General features: G+C 39.8%; 1 protein-coding gene across 1 annotated transcript in view; it reads right to left on the bottom strand.

Annotated features, from left to right (window-relative positions):
- Window positions 1–3,534: 3,534 nt before the first annotated feature.
- LOC137621964 (uncharacterized) overlaps window positions 3,535–22,500 on the bottom strand; it is a 23,576-nt gene continuing 4,610 nt past the window's right edge. The window contains exons 2-5 of the mRNA XM_068352462.1: window positions 21,681–21,923; window positions 12,184–12,348; window positions 11,279–11,616; window positions 3,535–4,535 (exon numbers count right to left, since the gene is read on the bottom strand). Of these exons, the coding sequence (XP_068208563.1) occupies window positions 4,339–4,535; window positions 11,279–11,616; window positions 12,184–12,348; window positions 21,681–21,923 (943 nt within the window). The 3' untranslated portion in view covers window positions 3,535–4,338. The remainder of the gene's footprint in view (window positions 4,536–11,278; window positions 11,617–12,183; window positions 12,349–21,680; window positions 21,924–22,500) is intronic.

Below are 22,500 nucleotides of genomic sequence, written 5' to 3'. Positions count from 1 at the left end.
GTCGATGATTAATTTGATGTATGATTTCGTCTTCAGGTTCAGTCTTTTCAGAGTCATAAACATTACCGTAGCTTCCAGAATATTGATATTAAATTTCCTCAATGTATTTGACCACCGACACTACTTTCTTGGAAGGGGAATGGCCCCCGCAACCCTGTTCCGAGGCATCCATGTGAATTGTCACGGAGGTGGAGGATACTGCAGAGGGACATATGTCGATAAACTCTTGGCAGTGGACCATGGCTTGAGCTGCTTTCGTAGTAAGACTGGGGTTTTGTTGCGAAAATATCTCCGACCAATTGATGCCTTTCTTCACCACACACTGCTGGCATCTTTGAGTCATGCTTTTAAGATTAGGTCTGTCACGGCAGCTAACTACAGTGAACCCAAGACTCTTTCCTGTTGCCGCCTGGTGAGTACTCTTGAATGAAGTAAACACCTGACAGAGTTTGCGATTTCCTTTCTCTTGAGGGTGTGTGACTTCAGATTCCAGTGAAATCCTAGGCACTGGAATTCCAGAACTGGAGACAGCCAGGACTTCTCGAGGTTGATTTAGAAGCCCAGGGACTGTAGGAATTTCCTAACTTGTTGAGCTGCCAGAAGACAGTATGACTTTGTTGCAGCCCAGACTAGCCAGTTGTCTAGGTATACCATCACCTGGAGGCCTCTATTCCATAATTTTTGGATGATGGCCTCGATTAGCTTCGTGAAAATCCTAGGAGCTATACTGAGCCTGAAGGGCATATGTCTGAATACATAGGTCTTTCTTGCCAGTCTGAAATCAAGGTAGTGGGAGAGGCGCCAACCTATTGGAAGATGCCAATAGGCGTCTAAAAGATCTATGGAGACGGTATATGTCCCCTGGGGGTAGTAAGGTTCATACTTGCGAGGTAGTCAGCATCTGGAACTTATCATTCAGAATGAATTTGTTTAGTGGGGACAAGTACAGAATAGTTCGAAGAGTGTTCGAATCTTTCTTGGGCACCACAGAATAGCCACCCTTGAAATTTCATGGTCTTTTATGCAATGGATGACTCACTTCTGGAGAAAATCCTGCACATAATTCTCCAAGAATGGGGTTGATGGTTGGAAGAACCTCTTTAACTGAGGTGGTTTCTGTCTCCATTTCATACCTTGTCCTTTTGAGACTATGCTGTCAGCCCAGGGATCGAACTCCCATTGATCCCCTAAAAGATAAAGTCGTCCCCTTACCGGTAGCTCATCATTGTTGCTGTGAAGGACCTGCTTCTTCAACCACCTTGCCTCTGCATCCTCGGCCTCTAAACTGGCCGCCCTTTCCAGACCTTCCCCTGAAATGCAGTGGTGGCTGGAGGCTGGAATGGTGGCAACTGAGGCTTTCCTGGCTGGAAAGGATTCCCTTCTCTTAAAGTGTCTTCTAGGCTTCTTGCCCTTGGGTTGAGGTCCTTCTTCGTACGTAAATATCATTTTAGAGGACCTACTCCACTTTTCTAAAAGGCTCTCATTTTCCTGAGCCGCATTGTCTATGACTTCTTTGATCAATTTCTTGGGAAGAGGTCTTTCCCCCAGATGTTGGAATCAATCTATTTTCTAGGTTCATGCCTGATCATCGCTCTGGCTAGGACGTGTTCTCTACATGCTCTTCTGGCTAGGAAGAAAACATGGAGATCTCTATGGAACATGGCCATGTGAGTCTTTGCCAAGATTGGGAAGAGATCAGATTTGGAATAGTTTCCAATTAGCATCTCCAGATAAAAGGAGAAGGATAAAGAGGCAAATGGTCTCTCTTTAGCCTCCAATTCTTCCCTTAATAGTGATTCGGGAATTCTAGGCAGTTTCTCATTAAAGTTGCTTGCCGATTCGGGAATTCTAGGCAGTTTCTCATTAAAGTTGCTTGCCGATTCGGGAATTCTAGGCATTTTCTCATTAAAGTTGCTTGCTGATTCGGGAATTCTAGGCAGTTTCTCATTAAAGTTGCTTGCTGATTCGGGAATTCTAGGCAGTTTCTCATTAAAGTTGCTTGCCGATTCGGGAATTCTAGGCATTTTCTCATTAAAGTTGCTTGCTGATTCGGGAATTCTAGGCAGTTTCTCATTAAAGTTGCTTGCCGATTCGGGAATTCTAGGCATTTTCTCATTAAAGTTGCTTGCTGATTCGGGAATTCTAGGCAGTTTCTCATTAAAGTTGCTTGCTGATTCGGGAATTCTAGGCAGTTTCTCATTAAAGTTGCTTGCTGATTCGGGAATTCTAGGCGTTTTCTCATTAAAGTTGCTTGCTGATTCGGGAATTCTAGGCAGTTTCTCATTAAAGTTGCTTGCTGATTCGGGAATTCTAGGCGTTTTCTCATTAAAGTTGCTTGCTGATTCGGGAATTCTAGGCAGTTTCTCATTAAAGTTGCTTGCTGATTCGGGAATTCTAGGCGTTTTCTCATTAAAGTTGCTTGCTGATTCGGGAATTCTAGGCAGTTTCTCATTAAAGTTGCTTACCTCCGATGTAAAAGTATGTTGGACATTTACCCAACTGTCTGAATCATAAGGAAGGGCTAAGGAGACAGGTTTGCACTCTTCTAGCACGGGCAATGGTCTACTCTCCACTAGTGCCTTCTTTACAGTCTCTAAGCTTTTAGAGGCGAAGGGAAAGACAGTATCCTTAGGAGCTACAAGGTGGCCTGCTGTCTGCCGAAAGCAGAAAGTTGGGTATTAGTGAATTCAGCCATCTTTAGCTCCTTAACCAAAAGAAACTGAGCCTTGCGGTAGTCCAGGATGATCGTTTCCTTAGTGATCGTATTATCCCTAATGGATGCTTCCGAGTTAAGCTTTAGGTAGCAGTAAGGATAACTATCAATCAAGGGGAAGAATTCTAAGTCAGAGACATGAAATTCTCCAACACACAGGTAAAGAGTACTCAACTTAGTCGATGAGGAAGAAGCTGAAGAATCCATGATCACAAAATCCCTTAAAAAGCTAATAAAAAAAGCAGAAAAAACTACAAGCACCATCAAGATGGCATTTGCAAAAAGGATTGGATCTACAGGAAACATGTTAGTTGTAGCACACTGGGATCGGGAGTTCTAACGGCTCTCTCGCCCACATTTCCAATCCTAGCCCATATCCTTCGAGGCAAGGTTAACTCTATTTGGGGAAGGATAGCTGTGGCTTATCTTAACCACGTTCCTGGTGTATACACGATATCTCTTGGGATATTCGCTGCGGAGCTAGAACTCCGTGATACCTCTACGGGTAAAATTCTCTGGTATATCACTCACACAAATATCCCCAAGTAGAAAGCTGACATTGAGGAATTTCCACCAGGACAACATGGCTTGAGACCAAAATAAAACACCTATATATATATATATATATATATATATATATATATATATATATATATATATATATATATATATATATATATATATATATATATATATATATTGAAACTCATCAGTGATATATTCTGGTTTTTAATTGTAAGGAGTTCTTAGAAACATTGGTATTACTTTTTAATTTCATTTGTGTTTTGTGGGAAGATGAATTGATAATTGAGAGGTTGTTAATAGTCTTATTTATGTGCTTTACATCTAATCATAGATCTCATTACTGACTGACGATTGTTACAACCGAAAAAGGAACCAGAAACTCTATTGTCATCTTCCTCCACAGTAAATGTTTCAGAGGCAACTAACTTATTGAGATCTCATAAAGTATTCTGAATGTAAACATAAACTTTAAGTATAGCAAATACATTGTCAATATATCTCATACAGAATATATATCATCTGTCATAATATCTTTAGCAATTCCATATTCATAAAATTTCATGTGAATGTTGTAGAATACTCGGAACAAGCGATTTCGCATTTACATCCAAAATTTCTTCTCTAAAACTTTCCATTTAATTAGAATAGAAGTTAACCCTATATTTATACTGTATATGTGTATGAGTGTTTGTGCTCTATGGTTTATCCTAATTTGTTAAATGTTCAGGAAGAGATACAATACAAAGATTAGATATTTTGTTACACTGATAAAATTTGACAATATTGTTTGAAATTCAAAGCATTACTTTATTTTGATATACCAATTTTAACAATATTCTGGGATCTTAAAGTCAAAGTCCGAAGATTCAGTAATATGAAAATAATCTTTAGAAGACGGACAGGCTTAGATTTTGTAACAATAAACAATTTCATGGCCAATTTAAAGGAAAATCTAATTTCAATTAATATTCATAGTGAATCAGCTCAATATTCCTCACAGTTACATAACAACAGGTACATTTCTTTTGGATAAAACTCCTGACTCATGTTTTCCTTTTCTAGCTATCTTGAGTAGAGTGATGCATTTAGTTTGCCCGACTTCATTTACCAACAATGCATAATCCAGGCCTTTCGAGTGAGCAAGATATATCATAGAAACACTTGTTGGGTGTAGTGGCCATGCAGTTTTCCACGGTTCCTCCGTTCGGCTCGCCTGAGCACCAAAGGGGTCCGGGCACGGCGACAGTGGTGCCATCTTCAGACCTGTATGTGCCCTCCACGTCATTGTCACTCGCCCCTGCCAATTGAATTGATATGACATATAGAAGATGTATTTTCAAAGTTTGTCATATTAGAATATATCTTAAATCAATCTATTTCCGCAGTGGAAGAAGGGATAGGACGGATGTTTCTAAAAAAAAATTAACAGTGATGAATAATGCTTAGAGTTCTAAGAGAGTTGAGTTTTTTTATGAAACAATCATTGTAAAGATTTGGCTGAAGACCCTACGATGTCTTAGACTTACTGTAAATGAAAATTTAAGGTTTGTTTGGGTTTGATTTCATACCCAATAATTTGCAGTCTGCACCGAGTTTAAATAGATCTTTATCTTATGAGAGATTCAGCAAACGTAGATCTACACTCTGGAATTATTACTCAAAAATATTACTGGTCTTTTAAATAGGTCCACACAAAGAAGGTTCATATGAATGAAGTAAAAAGTATATATTAAAACATGACCTAATATGGAAAAATTGCACATAAAGACGGATATCATTACAAGTCTAAGAAGTTTCGATTAACTGGTAACAAAAGGAATGTGATTTAACTTTTAAATTAACTAAAGTGAACAGACACAGTTTGCCAGTCATACTACTAGTCCGTGGGTTAGGAGGACTCCACGTCTCCCCCCCCCCCACATCTTAATTAACCAATAATTTTCAGAAGCCCTGATACGTCTAGGACATATAACTAATTTTCAACAGAAAAAGTAGTGGAATGCAATATGAGTTTTGCAAGATAAAGGGAGGACACCCTATGATAGCGATTTTCCGATTCTCGTCGTGTCAAATTTTAATAAGCAACAAAATTTATCGCTGGAGGCAGATTATTTCATATATCATGGTATGTGATACCTAATTTGGAAGCTAATTTCATGTACAATGTACACTTAACTTCAAAATGCATAGATTTTTTTACATTGGTCCCTATATATGTATGTAACATGACATATAGTATTTTTGAGATAGTCACTTAAATCAAGTATGGAATTTTCTTACTAACATATTTTACAAAATTTCATTTACAGATATCGATGTCAGTTACTTGTAAAAGAATTTTTTTAATTATCTTTCTGATGCTACAAGACCTATTAAAATGTCTTCAGAATTCATGAAGGTGGTATAACTGAAACTATGAAGGGGCATATAGAATATTTGTACTCTGCAAGCTCAATTCTGATTTTGCACTTAATATTTACTTTTCATAATTCAGAGTAATATGTGCAAACAATTATGTCGTATATCAATACGTATAATCTTTTGCATATCATGCTATGACCGTCATAGTCCAATAGTCCAATCCTCATCACTATCAGAGTCAAAATCATATGATCCTTATTGATTTGTGACATATAGAGTAATATCCACATCTGATTCCTCATTGCTTTCACCAGCATCATCAACAATGTCTGCTTCTGCATGGGCTAGTACCTGTGCGAGGATGCTTCCCTCATACCACAATGGCTCGTGCTTCCAATCAACAAAGAGTCTACTGGATCAGGCACATCCGGGTTTGGGTCCAGTGTCTGCTTCCAGATGGCTTCTTGGTAACAAGTTCTACAATTATGTTGCACCAAACTCCTATTACATCGAGGAGAGCTGTCAACGTTCTTGGATGGTACAATTCTAGCATCAGAACTTTTGTCATTGATTTTCATGTGACTCACTGTATTACACATTGGTCATTCTCATCTTTCTATATAGTGCACAGGTGAAGGTATCAAGTTTATGAACAAGCTCATTGGAAACATCCCGACTATCACCGATTGTAGACAAAGATTAAAAATACTTCAATCTTCCAACAAGAATGAGATTGGCTTCACTTTCATGAGTCCTGTAATTGCACTCGTTGTGTCACATCCAGAATATACATGGATCACCAGGAGGGATGTGCAGTATGCTTGTGTTGGCATTTGTCAATTCAGTAATATTTACCAGCCTGCGGTTGTTGCCAGTACCACCATCAAACATTATTGTTATACAAGTCAGGTTTCTGACATGGTGGAGAAGGATGAAAAACACGTGTTAAATGGCTTTCTCAGCATATTCGCAGTGGAGCACAATCCTAGTTTCAGATTCTTCTTGTGATGACTGCAGTGAGGCTGTAGCAGCTTGCTATGTAGTCTTGCCCCTTTGAGACAGCCGAGTTGCAGTCCCACTTCGGATGGCAAAAACTTGACGCCCTCACAACTTTGCAATAGACTCATCTTTACTCCATTATTTAATCAGCAAGTCGATGAGCTTTTTCATTTTAAATTTATTAGTAAGCAAGGCTTTCGAATCCTTTGGTGACTTTGTGTTTTCAATTGTTCCTCTCCGTTAGCATTCCGTAACCTTTATCCAATCATGGTTGTAGGAATCAATGCTGAAGATTGTGTCCTCCTTTGACACAAGGCTCAATACCTTTTGGCATATCACTTTGAAATTTGCAAGAAGATCCTCTATGGAATAATATGTTGCATTCCCATCATGGATTGCGAGCATTTGATCCATAGGAAGTAAGATGGCATCAACGACTTTCTTATTCACAAGATGAAATGCCTTTCATTTTATATTTTTGTTCAAGAATTCATCTTCAGTAGCTTAAGAGTACAACACTGGGATCAGTGGATAGACGAGTAACTTGGCCACGTCCAAGGGAAAGTTCTTCTGCTGCTGATACTTGATAAATAGCTAATTTTTTTTTTATTTGTTAATTATAATCAATAACCTTATTGCTACTTGCAGTTACCCTCACTCTCTTTATTGTGCCCTCTAGAGATTTGAGATTGAGTAGTTTTATCAGGTGAATAAAAGCCTTTCCCTGCATCTATACGACTGCTCATGAATTTATCTTAGCCTCTTCCACAGATTCAACTAGCAGAACATCGTTGGCCACTTCTTGTGGAACGGTGGCTCTAGATGACAGGAAAAGATCATCTGTTTATATGTCAAATGAATTGATGAAGCATTTCATTGCTTCCCTGGCCTTCTTCACATATTGCTGCTTCAAAGAGACCTTTGTTGGTCTCAGGTCTCAATGCGTACCCTCTAGGTTGTTCGATCTTTCACCAACAATCTGTAATGCTACGTGGATATATTATCAACTTACATGGGTGAATCGACCGCATTATTAGTAAACATTGAAGATGATGAGGGAACCTGTTACTCCCGATCCATCCTGTGATTTTTCATGTCTCATAAAGGTCTCTTCCATGCTTTTGTCAGTATCACTCGGTTGCCAGGAATAAAAGAGCGTGCAACAATGAATACAGTACTCCTGAATTCACCAATTCCAAGGAACCAGGATGTGATTCGTCCAGATTTACAAGGAAAATTGAAAAGTAACTCGAATATATTTCATTGTTTTGCCCCCCATAGCTGAAAAACAGATCTGGCATCTTGCAAACACATATGGCATAAAGGTAGAAATCATTGTGTTTAACAGCTTACATAAGAAAGACTACCAACCATATGTGGTCCATAGATGAAACCCAGAGCTGAGCGGTTTTCCCAAGTGACCCTTTCAGGACATCTCTCCAGAAGCGTGAATATGCATAAAAAAATTTCCCCAGCTCTTCCTTGTTGATGATATCATTGGGGGAGTCAGGGCCTGCATCAGAAAGAAAATGTGTAATTGCCTTTCATGTCTCATCAGTCAATATTGCAACTAGTTGATCATTCCTTATGTAGGAAAAAAACTTCTCAAACAGTCGTAGCTTGAATGCCTTCATCAAAACTATTGATCATTCCCCTTGTAGGAAAAGAACTTCTCAAACAGTAGCAGCTTGAATTCCTTCAGCAAAACTATTGATCATTCCCCATGTAGGAAAAGAACTTCTCAAACAGTAGTAGCTTGAATTCCTTCAGCAAAACTATTGATCATTCCCCATGTAGGAAAAGAACTTCTCAAACAGTAGTAGCTTGAATGCCTTCAGCAAAACTATTGATCATTCCCCATGTAGGAAAAGAACTTCTCAAACAGTAGTAGCTTGAATGCCTTCAGCAAAACTATTGATCATTCCCCATGTAAGAAAAGAACTTCTCAAACAGTAGGAGCTTGAATGCCTTCAGCAAAACTATTGATCATTCCCCATGTAGGAAAAGAACTTCTCAAACAGTAGTAGCTTGAATGCCTTCAGCAAAACTATGTGGCAGTGTATTGCCCTGTCAAAATGCTTGCCTTTGATAACACTATCAACTGAGCCAGAACTTCTCAAACAGTAGTAGCTTGAATGCCTTCAGCAAAACTATGTGGCAGTATATTGCCCTGTCAAAATGCTTGCCTTTGATAACACTATAAATTGAGCCAGAACTTCTCAAACAGTAGTAGCTTGAATGCCTTCAGCAAAACTATGTGGCAGTGTATTGCCCTGTCAAAATGCTTGCCTTTGATAACACTATCAACTGAGCCAGATGTGATCAGACCTGCCTTCAGTAAGATATCAGAAAACCCCAAGCCTGCCATCTTCTTGCCAGCCATCTTGTAGTAGATGTTAATACTCATAAGATGGAACATGCCAAGCAGTTTGACGTCCTTTGAGTATTTCTGAGGATAATTCCTAAGTAATGACTCCGATATTGAACACAACTGTGAAACCATACCATCTTTCATTGCCTGGACATAGATATGGCTGGTTTCTGTTCGTCATAATTATGACCGCTACACAGCTTGAAGCTTTGGGTCTTTCCTCACTGTAAGATGATAGTCAGGCAAAGTGACATCATCAAAATGTAGGGATCTTTGGACACTTCTCTCCAGAACTGAGGTATCGTCAATGGTTACCTCATTTTCTTCAGTGTTCTTTTTTTTTTTTTTTTTTTTTTTTTTTTTTTTTTTTTTTTTTTTTTTTTTTTTTTTTTGTAACATGATACCATGGATCGGAGTTGTGGGGAATGAAAGTGACGGAGAGACAGAAATTGAATGTGTTTGAGATGAAGTTTCTGAGGAGTATGGCTGGTGTATCTCGAGTAGATAGGGTTAGGAACGAAGTGGTGAGTGTGAGAACGGGTGTAAGAAATGAGTTAGTGGCTAGAGTGGATATGAATGTGTTGAGGTGGTTTGGACATGTTGAGAGAATGGAAAATGGCTGTCTGCTAAAGAAGGTGATGAATGCAAGAGTTGATGGGAGAAGTACAAGAGGAAGGCCAAGGTTTGGGTGGATGGATGGTGTGAAGAAAGCTCTGGGTGATAGGAGGATAGATGTGAGAGAGGCAAGAGAGCGTGCGAGAAATAGGAATGAATGGCGAGCGATTGTGACGCAGTTCCGGTAGGCCCTGCTGCTTCCTCCGGTGCCTTAGATGACCGCGGAGGTAGCAGCAGTAGGGGACTCAGCAGTATGAAGCTTCATCTGTGGTGGAAATGTGGGAGGTTGGGCTGTGGCACCCTAGTAGTACCAGCTGAACTCGGCTGAGTCCCTGGTTAGGCTGGAGGAACGTAGAGAGTAGAGGTCCCCTTTTTTGTTTTGTTTCTTGTTGTTGTCGGCTACCCCCCAAAATTGGGGGAAGTGCCTTTGGTATATGTATGTATGTATGTATGATACCATGAACAGTATGAGTAGATCCATCATCGGAGACTTCATTGATTACATGGACAAAGTTATCGAATTAGGTATAGAATACAGAGTTTGACCCAGGATTTTGGGCAATCTGATTGACTAAAAACGTGATGACTGATCTGCTGCTCGGGCAACGTCCGTTTCCAATCTAGACTAAAGGAGTAGTTTTTGAACGACCGAATCTATAAAAACTGGGACATAAATGTTAGGCATGAAACTGCACAGTAAGCGTTGTAAAGATCAGTTCATGATGCCTGGCTGGGCACTGCTTGTTAAGTGACACTTCCCTTAATCTTAAAATTATAAAAAAAAAAAACACTAGAGTAGTTTTTGGGTCTGTTTAGATATTCTATTATAAAATTACAAATACCTCTACATAGTTTCAATTCCAGTATCTTTGTGAATTTTGAAGATATTTTGAAAGTTCTTGCACCATCTGAAAGATAATTTAAAGCTCACTCTCAGACAAGTAATCTGGAATTATTATCAGCTAAAGTTGTGGGAACTATGAATTTATAAGAAAATGTGACACTTGATTTCAGTGGCCACCTGAAAAATATAACTTGTTATGTTACATGCATGTACAGAGATGACTACAGAAAAACTATGTGTTTTCATTGTACATGAAATTAGATTTCAAATGAGATATCACATACCATGCTATATAAGATAATGAATCTGCCTTTAGTGATACATTTTGTCTCTTAATGAACTTTGACATGACACAAATCGCAAAATCAACCTTTCATGGTGCTATCTCTTCAACGTAAAAAACTCATATTGCATCCCAATATTTTTCATGTGAAATTAAATTTTCATGTTCTAGACATACTATGGCATATGAAAAGTATTGGCCTTACTGTAGTACACCAAAGATTTTTAAAGGCTTAAACCAAAGTCATCATTTCAATATAAGTATTTTCTAGTCATTGCAATGCAAGGCCTGATCTTTTTCAAGAGTTCAAACTATGAGAATTAATTGGGCTGTAATGGGTAATACTTGCTGAAAATTAAGAAACATTCATAAATTCATCATCATCATCATCATCATCCCTACGCCTATTGGATAGGAAATTATCTCATATCAAAATAATTCAAACCACTTTAGGTCCTACAGGATTCACAAATCAATGTTAACATAAAAAGCAAAATAATTGGTCCATTCATAAATAGTTCTCGAGAATTCACTCATACTGCATAAAAAGAGAAGATATTTCCTTACCACTCCAGCACGAGCCAAATGTCCCATGCAAGTCCTCTATTATTGCATTGGAAGTCGGGCTGTACAACCCAATTCCCTTATTTCTGCAATTGATCCTCGTCTGCCACCAAGAATATGAACCTGAGATCTGAAGGAGTAAAGCGTAGGGCTTCTGGACGAATTTGAGAGTCGAGTTGATTGGGACATACACGGTCAGGGGGGCTTTTGTGGCGCTCAAGGTAATGGTAGTGCTTGTGGAAACGGCTGTTCCCCTGAGGACACGGCAGTCCCCAGAGCCGCTGTTTTGAACACCCCAGGCCGCTATTGGACACCCCGTTATTGAGCAAATGGCTAAACACCTGTCGAGTAAAAGGCGTGTTTAAAGGAACAATGTACACTTTATTCCAGTACAGGTAAAAAAACAGGGTCTCTTTTACAAAAAAAAAAAAAAAAAAAAAAAAATCACCAGATGAACATGTAGTTTAAATCTAAAAGAGCATTTGAAGACAATTTTGATCTACAGTTTTTCCAACAAAAGAGAGGTATTTCATAGAAGATTACATGCTCAGTAATTAGAATAAGTACGAGGAAGGATCTGCCAATTTATTTCAGCACGAATATTTGTGATAATCAAGATACATCTCAAAACAATATACATTGTTGATGAGGACCTGTTTGGTATTTTTCATTGGAAACAAATATGAGGTTTCTGGAAGGAATACTTTTCACATTATCTTATCAGAAGTCTATTGAAAAAGAGAATAATGCTGATTACAAAGTACAAAGAAAGTCAAGGTGAAACGTCAGAAGGATTGAGTTACAAGCACTGCATTTTCTCAGACGATAACCTTACCAAAATCAAAGCAAGAAATCTTGACTAAATCTCATACATGGAAGCAGGGACCTCAAAGCCCACTCAGACTCACCTAAATTTAGGAACTCCATCATAAATGGCAAAAGTGTCCGAGATTCCTTCTGTGACTGTTCCAACCGAATGATACAAGACATTGTTGATAACTGCAAGAGCCGCAGGAGTATTTATGCCAGCTACCAGGAGGGCTATGGACAGTATGATAGCTCCTGACATTCTCCTGTAACATAGAATAGTAGGTCATAAAATATTCTTGTCAAGTGGATAGGCTCTGTCGAATTCATGAATGAGTACGGTTGGGTAAATAGGATAATATTTCAATAAAACATAATTGCCAGTAAACATGCTTGACTACCAGCATTATGGTAATTATATTGATTTTAACATCTTATTTAAATTATTTATAATTTTGTTGTTACCAAAGGGAAGATAAATAACGACAAGATGGGTGTTGTTATTTTCATTACAAATAGTATGATATATATCATTGTGCATCCTTAAAGTCTTATATATAAAATACGAATTCGTTATATTCACAAAAGTATCAAAAACACAAACACACACACACATAGATAGATAGATAGATAGATGTGTGTGTTTGTGTATGTATGTTTGTGCATCTTGTTTGCCAATATACCGTATACCAGAAGTTGTATGATTTACGTGCCCATAAGGATAGCAGTCTTGTTTTCTCTGGAGGAATTACAATTACAAAGGCTTTTCGAGAATACCATTTCTAACTGAGATGACTCGAGCTTACAAGCCATATTCTATTGAAAACTTTAGAAAATCTGTCTGTAGGCCTACTTATCCTATTAGCTCTTTAAACCACCTATAGATAGTTCAGCTATACCAACATGGATTTAGTTAGAACAAAAACGATTGTTATTTGGAAGAGAGTGAGACACCTGAGCAAGAATTGTTGGAGGAATGCGAATCAGAATTAACATATACAACAACAAATGCAGAAGTTTCTGGTCCACTGCAGGACAAAAGCCACGGACATGTCTTATTCATGTGTGGGGTTTGGCCCGTTTTCATCACCGTGCTGGCCTACTGTGAATTGATCTTAGCAATACATAAACCCTTTCACCACGTTGAGGTATCCCCACTCAGAAATGGACTGTATATACTATATATGCTGTGCATTCTAGTGAATGACAAACACCTTTTAATGCAAATGACTCCTAAATGAGTCTTTTGATCAGCATGATATTTTAGCATACTCTTGAATATACCGACCTAATTTATGGGCGACATACTTATACTCACCCTTAACTGTTAACCGGTGCGGTTGTCGGTTGAACATGAAATTGCCTGTTATGTTTTTATGCCTTTTTGCCTGGAGTTCACATATATATATAAACGAATTTTCTGTAATAAAGTTACTCAGTTGCTTTCATCCTGCCTTCTTATTCACAGCCTCTCTCAGCCCGTCACATTGGTGACCCCCGGAAGTCGACTCGCTCCTCCCGCCTTCCACCCTCCCCCCCTCCGTCATTGGCACTATGGCAGACTCCACGGAAGTTGGCGCCGCCCCAATGAAACTTTCGTCATTTGCCAGCGGAGAGGCGTTTGCTTGGTTTCAGTGTGCAGAAGTCCAGTTCCGCATCAAGGGCGTGACTCGCTCAACCACCAAAGCAGATTATGTTCTCGCGGAAGATACCCGAGGATACCTTCCCGGAAATATCCGAATGGCTTTGTGAACAAGGAGACACCCCAATAGCGTATGACGCCCTCAAAACATACCTTCTGCAGCAGTACTCACCGTCGCCAGCCGCCCGTATAGCAAAGCTTTTTCAGCTCTCTCAACAACCATTGGGGGACCAAAGGGCTTCGCTAGTTCTCAGGGAAATAACCAGTATCGCTCGCCTGTAACCTGCTGCAGACAGCTCTCCCCAGGAGGTGAACCTACTTCGTGCCCTTTGGATACGCCGTTTACCCAGACCTGTACGTGCTGTCATACCCGATGTCGATAGTTTACCAATAAGAGACTTGAAGACCAAAGCCAACGCCCTTATGGACAGCCACTTCACGACCTTCAAGACCTCTATCAACGCCTCCAATCTTGACAAAGAGGACGCCTATTCAACGTCAACCGAAGCTAACGTGAATGCCGCAGAACATACATGCCTACCCCGTGACGATCCAGAGCGGCGACAAAGCCACCCATCACCCACCACTCGCTCATGCCCCAACCAACGACTTCTACAGCCACTTACTACCGCCCATCGGCCGCAGTTTTGCTACTACCACTACAGATTCGGGGCAGCCACAAAGAAATGTGCCAAGAATTGTCAGTGGCCAAAAAACGTGTAAGTAGGCCATCGCTCGTGGCGGTGGCCTCCCGTTTTTCTAATCTTTTCTTTTTACATGATGCAGGAATGGGCGTGCGATTTTTGGTAGACACGGGTGCTTGTCGTTCTCTTTTGCCAAGGGAACTGTTCAGGACACGACGTAGTCTGTCTACGTCTGCCGACATCTGCCTGGTAGCTGCCAACGGATCTGCGATACTCACCTACGGTTATGAGAACCTCATATTATCGTTTGGAAACGGTAGATTTAATTGGAAGTTTCTCGTTGCTGATGTCACATTGCCAATCCTCGGCGCGGATTACCTCTCTCATTTCCCCCTTCTGGTCGATGTCGCCCACCGACAATTGGTCAACGCAGACTCGTACTTGTTGACACCTCTTCAACCCGCCCCCTCCAACCTCGTTCTCCACATCAGCGCACCCACGGATGCCTACGCCCACCTCCTCAGGTCCTACCCAGAAGTTTTCCGTCCAGAACTTCGCCAAACGCCCACGGCTCCTGCCAAGCACGGTATTTATCACCATATCAAGACAACGGAACCCCCAGTCTTTACAAAATTCAGACGTCTGGCACCGAAACGATTGGCAGCCGCCAAACAGATGTTTGCCGAAATTGAGGTAATGGGCCTTTGCCCAAAGGCCTCCAGCCCATGGTCGTCACCCTTACACATCGTTCTGAAGAAAGACGGCTCCCTCCGTCCGTGCTGGGATTTCAGGTGCCTGAACATGTAAACAGAACCGGATCACTACCCCCTCCCAAACATCGCCGACGTGACTGCCTACCTGCACAAAGCGAAGGTTTTCTCCACACTCGACCTCCTGAAGGGGTATTATCAGGTGCCTATGAACCCAGAGACATCCCCAAGACCGCCATCACCACTCTGTTTGGTACATACACCTTCAATTACTCCTGTTTTGGCCTTCATGATGCTGGGGCAACGTTTCAACATCTCATGGATGGCATCTTAGGGGACCTCACCTTCTGTGTATGTTATGTGGACGACATACTTGTGTTCTCTTCCTCAAAAGAGGAACACCTCCGTCACCTGCGCATCGTGCTCGCCCGCCTGCAACAAAACAGCCTTGTAGTCCGGTACGACAAGTGTACCTTTGGCACCAATGAAATGTCGTTCTTAGTGTACCGCATCACTCCTGAAGGAGTCCATCCCCTCCCTGAGAAGGTAGCAGCCGTTCAGAACATTCCCACGCCCTCGACCATCAAAGCTCTGCAGGAATTCTTGGGCATGATCAACTACTATCACCGTTTTCTGCCAGCCATTGCCACCACTCTTGCTCCCCTCTACGCCTCCCTCAAGGGCAAGCCAAAAGACCTGAAGTGGGGTCCCCTTCAAGAAGCGGCCTTCTGCAATGCAAAGAAGGCCCTATCAACCGCTACAGCTCAAACTTTTCCTATCCCACATGCACCTCTACTTCTCTCCACCGATGCCAGCGACATCGCTATTGGTGCAGTATTCGAACAGGTGGTCAATGGCTGGCCCCACCTATTGGCCTTCTTCAGCAGAAAACTGTCCAAAGCAGAATCAGATTTTTCTACCTTCGATCGTGAATTGCTGGCGGTGCACTTGGCTGTCCGTCACTTTCTCCATTTCTTAGAAGGTACGCCCTTCGTCATTCACACAGACCACATGCCACTGGTGCACGCCTTAACTCATCAGTCTGACGCCTGATCTGCCCGTCAACGCCGACATCTCTCCGGCATGGCTGAATGCAATTGCACCATTCAACACGTCCCTCTGAAAATGAATCCTGTTGCCGATGCCCTGTCAAGAAACACGTTAGCTGCCGTTCAACTGGGATTGGATTACCACGCCTTGGCTGAAGCCCAACGACAGGATCCAGAGTATCAAGCATGTAGGACATCTCGCACATCCCTCCGTTGGGAAGACATCCCCCTCGACGACTCCAACACCACCCTTCTCTGTGACGTCAATACTGGTAGACCGCGGCCTTGGATTCCTGCTCCCATGCGCCGACAGGTGATTTCATTCACGACCTTTCACATCCCTCGTGCCCTTCTACTGCACAGCTGCTGAAGACGAAGTTCATTTGGCACGGCATTTCTAAAGATGCTAAGGATTGGGGCTGTGCCTGTACTTCTTGCTAAACTTCCAAAGTACATCGACACACGGATTCAGGAGTGGGCACCTTTCCTTAACCTCAGCGTCATTTCGCCCACATTCACATCGACGTTGTAGGCCCCCTACCCACATCACAAGGACATCGTTACCTGTTTACTGTCATCGAACGCTCCACTCATTGGCCTGAAGCCACTCCCTTGGAAACTGCAACGTCCGCCTCATGTACATCTCCCTTACTCTTAGGATGGATTGCAAGATTTGGTATCCCTGAGCATATTACTTATGACATGGGTACCACTTTCACCTCTCAATTGTGGACATCATTAGCAAATCTCCTGGGCATCACTCTACATCAGACAACTGCCTCCAACCTCGCTGCCAATGGAATGGTTGAACGTTTTCATCGCACCCTCAAAGCAGCTTTGATCTCCCGCTGCAAGGATTCCAACTGGTTTACTCAGCTTCCCTGGGTCCTCCTGGGACTAAGGACCACTCCTAAAGACACCCTCGACGTCTCGGCTGCTGAAGTGGTGTATGGCGACCTGTTGGTCGTCCTGACAAATTTTTTCTTCTGCAACCTCCTCCGACGATCTCCAGCGCATACGTCATGTCGTGGGAAAATTTACTCCATGCCGCTAGACTTACAAGCCCCCAGCGAAGCATCACATACCAATAGACTTGCACTCTGCAACGCACGTCTTCCTACGCAACAACACTAGCAAGCCACTGCTAACGCCCCCTTACACGGGCCCTTTCCTTGTGATCCGACACAGTCCGAAAGCATTCCTACTAAACATTCGTGGCAAAGAAGACTGGGTCTCCATTGATCGTCTAAAACTGCATATCTCCTGCCAGATGACCTGCCTACAGTTTGCCTCTCTAGATCAGAATTCTATTCAGGGCACGACTGACTAGGGTTATAGCCTTGGCTAACTCAGAGGGAAAGAGGGACTGCCCTTAAATCTCCATAGGAGACTAGCATCGTCTTATAATAATTCTAGGAGATATCTATCTCCGTCTGAATCAATAAAAACGATACACGAGGGCAATCGGAGAACATGTATGAAAGTATACTAAAGCCACTAGGCTAGTAGTCTAGTGGCAGTGAGAATCGATTACCTAAATCACCGAAACTCTCTCGTATACTATCTTGGAAGAGGAAGATATTATGCAATAAATATATCTTACATGTACAAAATTTGCCTAAAGTTTCATTAGATTTATAGCACTGGGAAAGTCTATTATATCATGCATGAAAGTACTAAAAACTGAACGCCTAGGCTAGGAAGCCTAGCGTAAACAAGGTTCGGTTACCTATATCGCCGAAACTAATATGAATACTATCGGCACAATATAAAGAATTCCTAGGACTGAAGGCTAAATAGCTAAATTTATTAAATCTATTAACACTGGGAAGGTCGTTCTGACTAAGTAAATGACTCATGCGTTACGAACGACAGTGCCTATGACGCCTCCAGTTAGGCAACAGCTCTTGCTTACGTTAATTTAACCTTGAATCATATATAAAAAAGGCAAGAGCTTACATTTATACAATGTAAAGATCAAAACTCAACTTTCCAAAGGCAGAAGAGGCTGGAGAAAGCAATCTGTCGTTGGAGAGGCTACCGACCGCCGTATACATATCTAAGTCGCCTGCTGGCAACTTGGAAATTCATCTCATTTTTAATTCAATCACTTAGTGCAGCCACTATATCACGTCTCTTATTTAAAGCTATCAAAATTATTTTATTTTACTTTCGTTCTCTTCCATTCTCGGACCACATTCTTGTCCAAAGAACACTGGAGCTAACAAATCGTTATTTTTTCACCCATGGTATGATGTATATCCATAAGAAACTACTCATGTATAAAAAAAACTGATCACTAACTTAAAATCGATATGATGAACTACTTAGTTTATAAATCTATAAGTTTACGAATTAGAGAAAAATCATTCTTTCACTATTATAGTTGATTTACACTGGCTGCCTTTTATAGCGGGAATTGAGTTTAAAAATGTGTGCAATAACCCATCAAGTTATCAGAACTGGACGTCCTAAATATCTAAGAGAATTGCTATATATTGAGCAGCCAACAAATCATGTTGACACGAGAATCGTTACAGATGATTTCAATTTATTGGAACCTAGATATATGTCTACTGTAGGCTCCAGAGCCTTTAAATTTGGGGCCCGGAGACTATAAAATAGGCTCCTACTAGACACCCGAATGACTATAGATATTAAGTCTTTCAAGAGGATACTGAAGACTTTTTTGTTATCGATAAGTGCTTTGATAGTATCAATTTGAGAATAAACGACCGATATGCTGTGTGAAATGATGAATGCCTTGGAATTCACATGATAAAATGACTGTGAAGGGCCTTTGCAGAGTAGGGTTCTCAGAAAAGTAGTACTTATGGTAAAGTAACTCGTCACAATAGAACATGGAAAACACATACGTTAGTTTTAATATCCATTACAAAACAAAAAGACTTAAAGAAATTTTCAAATCTTATCTTTATCGGTATAGCTCAAATATTACCAGAATGGCATTATGGGGGAAATGAAAGAAATCGAGGATTGAAATATCTTGACGTAGTATCCTGAAGGCATTTCACTTGTTTTATATATCAGTATTTTATCCAAGCAGAGTAAAAACTAGAATTCGAGAAATATAAGCCATTCACTTCCAAGATCTAGGCGTAAGGCTTTTGAATTGGAGTGATAATTCTTTGTAATAGATGTTAGTCTTTAAGTTAAAGAGTCAGTCTCTCTCTCTCTCTCTCTCTCTCTCTCTCTCTCTCTCTCTCTCTCTCTCTCTCTCTCTATATATATATATATATATATATATATATATATATATATATATATATATATATATATATATATATATATATATATGTGTGTGTGTGTGGGTGTGTGTGTATATATATATATATATATATATATATATATATATATATATATATATATATATATATATATATATATATATATATATATAGATAGATATATGCAGAAGAACCACAGGGAAAATGAAAATACGGAATATACACTTAAGTCCTGACTAGTTTCGTGATACTTCCTCTGAGGAAGTATCACGAAACTAGTCAGGACTTAAGTGTATATTCCGTAATTTCCTTTTCCCTGTGGTTCTTCTGCATCTGAGCATCACGTTTTCCTGTGATTTTTACGCATATATATATATATATATATATATATATATATATATATATATATATATATATATATATATATATATATATATATGTATATATATATATATATATATATATATATATATATATATATATATATATATATACATATATATATATATATATATATATATATATATATATATATATATATATATATATATGTGTGTATATACATATACATATATATATATATATATATATATATATATATATATATATATATATATATATATATATATATATATGTGTATATACATATACATATATATATATATATATATATATATATATATATATATATATATATATATATATATATACATATATATGACCATTACCATCTACCAATGCTGAGCGTTGACAAATTTTCAATTCATTCACCTGAGCGCACTATACAATACATGGAAACCAATGATTTTCATAAAATGACTTTCCTTTCAAAGTTTATTATGCTAAAGTCTTTGCTGAAACGTACGCTCTTCTTTCAGTATTAACTATTCTTTCATAAAAAAATCCTGAACTCGAGACAAGGATTACATGAATTATTTTAGGGTTTTCTTCGTTGACTTTGAATATACCTTCAGTGAGAATCCATTTTGCCCATTCATTGTAAAGAGTATGTGAAAAGACAGGCGATTTATGAAGCTTTAGGTGCACCTTCCTTCAATCAGCGAGTTCTATTTGCTTTTTTCCCCGTTTTTTCTCATACGCTTTTGATATATCATCTTGTGATTTGCAATCTTTACGAGAAATACAGACATGTAGTCCCGACGGTATGTTAAGAGATACAGTTTTTTTTCTCCGTTCTATTCCAACACATAACTTTAATATTCTAAAACTAGCTTTTCTTTACAACCTAATAGGTAAATCTTTAGGGAAAATCAAAAATCGAATCATCATGATCATCATGTGGCATACGTGACGGAGGTATGAATAAATGACGAACTCTCCATGAGTAATTCGCGGTTATCAAATTAGAAGGTCGGTTTTGCCACCACTGGAAGAATTGTTATTCCAGTTTCGGGGCTCCACGATGGCCACCATCACATTATTATTATTATTATTATTACTACCATCCAAGCCACAACCCTAATTGGAAAAGCAAGATGCTACAAGCCCAGGGGCTCCAATAGGGAAAAATAGCCCAGTGAGGAAAGGAAATAAGGAAATAAATAACTGAAGAAAACAAATTAACAATAAATCATTCTTAAAAAAGTAATGTCCAAAGAGATATGTCATATATAAACTATTAATAACGTCAACAACAAAAATGTCATATATAAACTATAAAAAGACTCATGTCCGTCTGGTCAACAAAAAAGCATTTGCTCCAACTTTGAACTTTTGAAGTTCTACTGATTCAACTACCCGATTAGGAAGATCATTCCACAACTTGGTAACAGCTGGAATAAAACTTCTAGAGTAATGCGTAGTATTGAGTCTTATGATGGAGAAGGCCTGGCTATTAGAATTAACTGCCTGCCTAGTATTACGAACAGGATAGAATTGTCCAGGGAGATCTGAATGTAAAGGATGGTCAGAGTTATGAAAAATCTTATGCAACATGCATAATGAACTAATTGACCAACTGACTTTATTCAGCAAACAAAAACCGGTATAAATATGCCCCCAAAGAGTCAAACAAGGGTGGCAATTGCATGCTAGTCTATGACTTTGTCAAGAAGGTTGACATTGGCATAAATATTGACAAATAAAAACTGGAATAATAGTTGATATTAGCCTGTGTTTACGTTAATTTATGGTATTCAATAGTGGGTCACAATTCGATCTGCAGGGAAGAAAAGGAGGAACAACATTCTTTTTCCGTATGTGCACTTTTTGTCGCGAGTTTGTTGCTCGGCCCCCCCCCCCCCCCCCCCAGAAGCAGACATACATATAAAAGAAGGCTACATGCCTTGGAGAGTCGTTTTGTTGGGGGCCATCATGGTTGAGGCACGAAGTTTTCAGGTGGTGAGGGGTAACCCAATCCTCTTTTCTACTAATGTTCAGGAGGAAAACTTTTAGAGTACGATGAATGACACCGAATGAGCCTGTGTATGGGATTGTAAGCGGTGGCTTGGAAGTGTTGGTGGACATGAAGACGTTTTGCCGTGTGTAGGTCTTTCGGTATGTGCTACTTTGCTGGCAGCTTGTAAGCCTGACAAAAGGGGGTAATAAGTTTGGAGCATAATACAGAAGTATGAAGAATATGTCACTGCCCAAGTGTACCCTCAAGCAAGAGAACCCTAACCCAAGACAGTGGAAGACCATGGTACAGAAGCTATGACACTACCCAAGATTAGAGATCAATGGTCTGATTTTGGAGTGTCATTCTCCTAGAAGAGCTGCTTACCATAGCTAAAGAGTCTCTTCTACCTTTACCAAGAGGAAAAGTGGCCACTGAACAATTACAGTGCTGTAATTAACCCCTGGGTAAAGAATTGTTTGGTAATCTCAGTGTTGTCAGGTGTATGAAGATAGAGAAGAATCTGTAAAGGATAGGCCAGGACTATTCGGTGTATATGTAGACAAAGGGAAAATTAGATGAAGAGGTGAGCTGGGAGGCAGACTATGTACTCCAGGAACTAAGGAGGCCATCAACGTGACAGGAGTAAAGGGTACATAAGGATAAGAAGAGCTCCTAACTCGCTCTATATTGCTATAATACAGATATTTATAGGCTCCCAAAAGGTCACATAAGAGTGACAATTGCATGTGTACTTTCAACGGCATTT

Source organism: Palaemon carinicauda, chromosome 28 (genome assembly GCF_036898095.1).
Source record: "Palaemon carinicauda isolate YSFRI2023 chromosome 28, ASM3689809v2, whole genome shotgun sequence".
NCBI lineage: Eukaryota > Metazoa > Arthropoda > Malacostraca > Decapoda > Palaemonidae > Palaemon > Palaemon carinicauda.
This window is presented reverse-complemented; position numbering and strand designations above follow the sequence as displayed.